This window comes from Hippopotamus amphibius, chromosome 2 (genome assembly GCF_030028045.1).
Source record: "Hippopotamus amphibius kiboko isolate mHipAmp2 chromosome 2, mHipAmp2.hap2, whole genome shotgun sequence".
NCBI classification, from domain to species: Eukaryota; Metazoa; Chordata; class Mammalia; order Artiodactyla; family Hippopotamidae; genus Hippopotamus; species Hippopotamus amphibius.
In genome coordinates this window covers 183,019,169-183,022,156 of record NC_080187.1, presented here as the reverse complement: position 1 = coordinate 183,022,156, position 2,988 = coordinate 183,019,169, and the positions used below count along the sequence as shown (strand labels likewise).

General features: G+C 44.0%; 1 protein-coding gene across 1 annotated transcript; it reads left to right on the top strand.

Moving 5' to 3' along the window:
- Nucleotides 1-478: 478 nt before the first annotated feature.
- LOC130845038 (non-histone chromosomal protein HMG-14-like) lies at nucleotides 479-946 on the top strand. Its single transcript, XM_057721619.1, has one exon. The coding sequence runs from the start codon at nucleotides 602-604 to the stop codon at nucleotides 905-907; it is 306 nt and encodes a 101-aa protein (XP_057577602.1). The 5' UTR covers nucleotides 479-601; the 3' UTR covers nucleotides 908-946.
- Nucleotides 947-2,988: the final 2,042 nt, after the last annotated feature.

Here is a 2,988-nt window from a genome sequence, read left to right as displayed (position 1 = left end):
AAGCAGGTAAACACATAGAACAGGTTGTAAAAATGTCAGTAAGGATACGTTGGTAAAATTAATTAGATTATATTTTTTTGGGAAAAAAAACACACATGGCCAGCTGTGGAAGATTGCAACTTATCTCATGGTGACTGTCCCGTCTAGACATTCTTTGGCCTAGGCATGGGCCTGTTAGTCTCTCAGCTCTGCATTGATTAAGACATCTTTGACCACTTTAATAATACATCTGGGACGTGACTCTTTCCCTTACAAATGCAGTGGGAGAAAGGACCTGAATACTTGCCGTGTGGACAAGAACTGGGCTGTTTCTGCTCAGCCTTCCCTCCCATGTGACTGATTAGGGAATAATCTGCTGCTTTCACTCTTGCCATTTCCTTTATACTCTATGTCTAAAATTCCTGCTCCATTTCTACTTTCCATTATTTGCTTTGCCTTCCTAATTACATCTTCTTCAAGTTCAGTGGTAGAGGCCCCCGCCGCGGGTCCCAGCAGCTCGGGCGGCGGGAGGAGCGGCAGCGGCCAGACAGCCCAGCTCCGCGAAAGCTCTCGGCGCGCCGCGGCCCGCAGGCACCCGGCACGCGCCCGCCCCGCCGCCGCGATGCCCAAGAGGAAGGTCCGCTCCGCCGAGGGGGCGGCGAAGGAGGAGCCCAAGAGGCGATCGGCGAGGTTGTCGGCTAAACCTGCTCCCGCAAGAGCGGAGCCGAAGCCAAGAAAGGCGGCGGGAAAGGATAAATCTTCAGACAAAAGAGTGCAAACAAAAGGGAAAAGGGGAGCAAAGGGAAGACAGGCCGAAGTGGCCAACCAAGAGACTAAAGAAGACTTACCTGCAGGAAACGGAGAAACTAAAGACGAGGAGAGCCCAGCCTCTGATGAAGCAGGAAAGAAAGAAGCCAAGTCGGATTAATATCACACACCTGGTCCTCAGTGGTCCCTGTCTCCCTTCTTGTACAATCCAGAGGGATATTTTTATCAACTATTTTGTAAATGCAAATTTTTTAGTAGCTCTAGAAACATTTTTAAAAATAAGGAGGGAATCCCACCTCATCCCATTTTTTAAGTGTACATGCTTTTTTTTAAGAGGTGAAATCATTTGCTGGTTGTTTATTTTTTGGTACAAACAGAAGATAGTGGGATATTGAATATGGGAGGCTTTGATTGTCTTGGGTGTCAGCTTAACATTCCATAGGTGGGGGGTAGCTTTTATATCCTATAATACAAAGCATACTAAATGGCAGTTTGGAGTCAGTTGTGCATTTAATGTCTTGAACACTTTAAATTGCTCCTCTGTTTTTGGTAGAATTGTTTCCTAAAGCAAATTACTCACTCCTTGATCTCTGCTCTCCTGGTCAGAATTTTGCGCACCCTGTAACATCTTTCGTTGTGGTAGTCCAGTTCTTCTAGTAACTTTGTTAATGTGCTGTGAACGATTGACAATTGGAGTGAGTAGTGTATATGATATTAAATTGTGACTTCAGATGTAACAGCATATCAATATTTGAAGATATTGGTACTTGATATCCTGTTAAGGAAAATTTGCCTCCAAATTTTAAGCTGGGAAGTCACTGGAATAACTTCAGAAAAGAATCACAACCACATGATTTTTTAGACTTTTGGTACGTATGTTAAGAATTGTGTACAAATTGAAATATCTGTGTACTGATCCTCAAAACAACCAATAAAATCTCAGTTATGAAAGAAAAAAAAATTCAATGGTAGAAGAATAATGGAAGAAGCAGTTATGAGGTACATTCCCAGGAGTCCCCTGAAAGGCCCTACCTAAGGATCTTGGGAATGGAAGGCACACAGGTGTACAAGTTTAGGTCTGTGTGGTTTAGTGGGAAGAAAGATGGATTTCTTACAAGCTCTATCACCTTAAGTAACTTATTTTCTCTAGCACTTCTGTTTTTAATTTATACAACGGGAGGAATAAGTCTCCCCAACAAATGGTGTTGAGAAAACTGAATAAGTATATGCAGAGAAGTCAAATTGGACCCCTGTCTTATAGCACTCACAAAACTTAATTCGAAATGGATTAAAGACATACATAATACCTGATACCAGGAGTGCTCCTAAATACTTATGGTTTGGCACTGCTTGATTTGAATTGATTTTTGCTTAAATCAACTTTTCAGATTTGTAATATGCCTGTTAACCTATGAGCAGTTCTGGTGTCAGAGGAGGGAACCAAAGTAGACCCCGAAGGGGCCCCCAGGTGCAGTGAGCGACCTGGCGCAGGTGCCTGTGAGCCCTTTGAACTCTGCTTTCTCACGGCCTCGGAGGTCGTTGTAAGTCCGTCTCATCCTGGATCCTAGCTCTGCAGGTTTTGCACTATGAGCTTTCAGACTTTGAGCATTTCTTTTCTGGACTGAGGGGCCAGAAACTGGCCGGGGTGAGACTGGGTCCAACTTAGAAACTGGACTGGGTCTAGGGTTGGACTGGATCTGACTTAAACTAGGCTGAGTCCAGTGTGAGATCTCAGGTGAATAACATTTTGTTTTGAGACTGAACAAGTAGGTTAACTTTACCAAAGATAATCTTGAATTACAGTTCTCTTAATCGTCTTGGATACGCTTATCCATTTATGAAGTGCCCTAGAGGAAAAGGGGTCTCAGCAAGGCATTCACTGTAAAGAGCAGAGGGAAGATTATTTTTCCTCCTTTACAGTTTCTGGTGACCAGGTTGAGACCCACTGGGACATCCCACTCATTCCAGAGCCTGCAGATGGCATCCTGGGAAAACTGGCAGAAGCTGGCAAAAGGGAAGAATTTTTACCAAAATCAGCTCCCCCAAATGTCTGTCTGTGGTTCCTGGTCAAGCGAAGAACGTAAAATTTCACATTGTCCCTTCCTTTCCAAATGCAGATTAGCAGAAAAAAACCCCATGAATTAGCGAGTCTTTCTCTCTTGGGTACAGCTGCTGCCTTCTAGTTTGTTTCATTTTGTGTTCGGAGAACTTGGCTTGGCAACCATCAGGTTAGAGACCCCC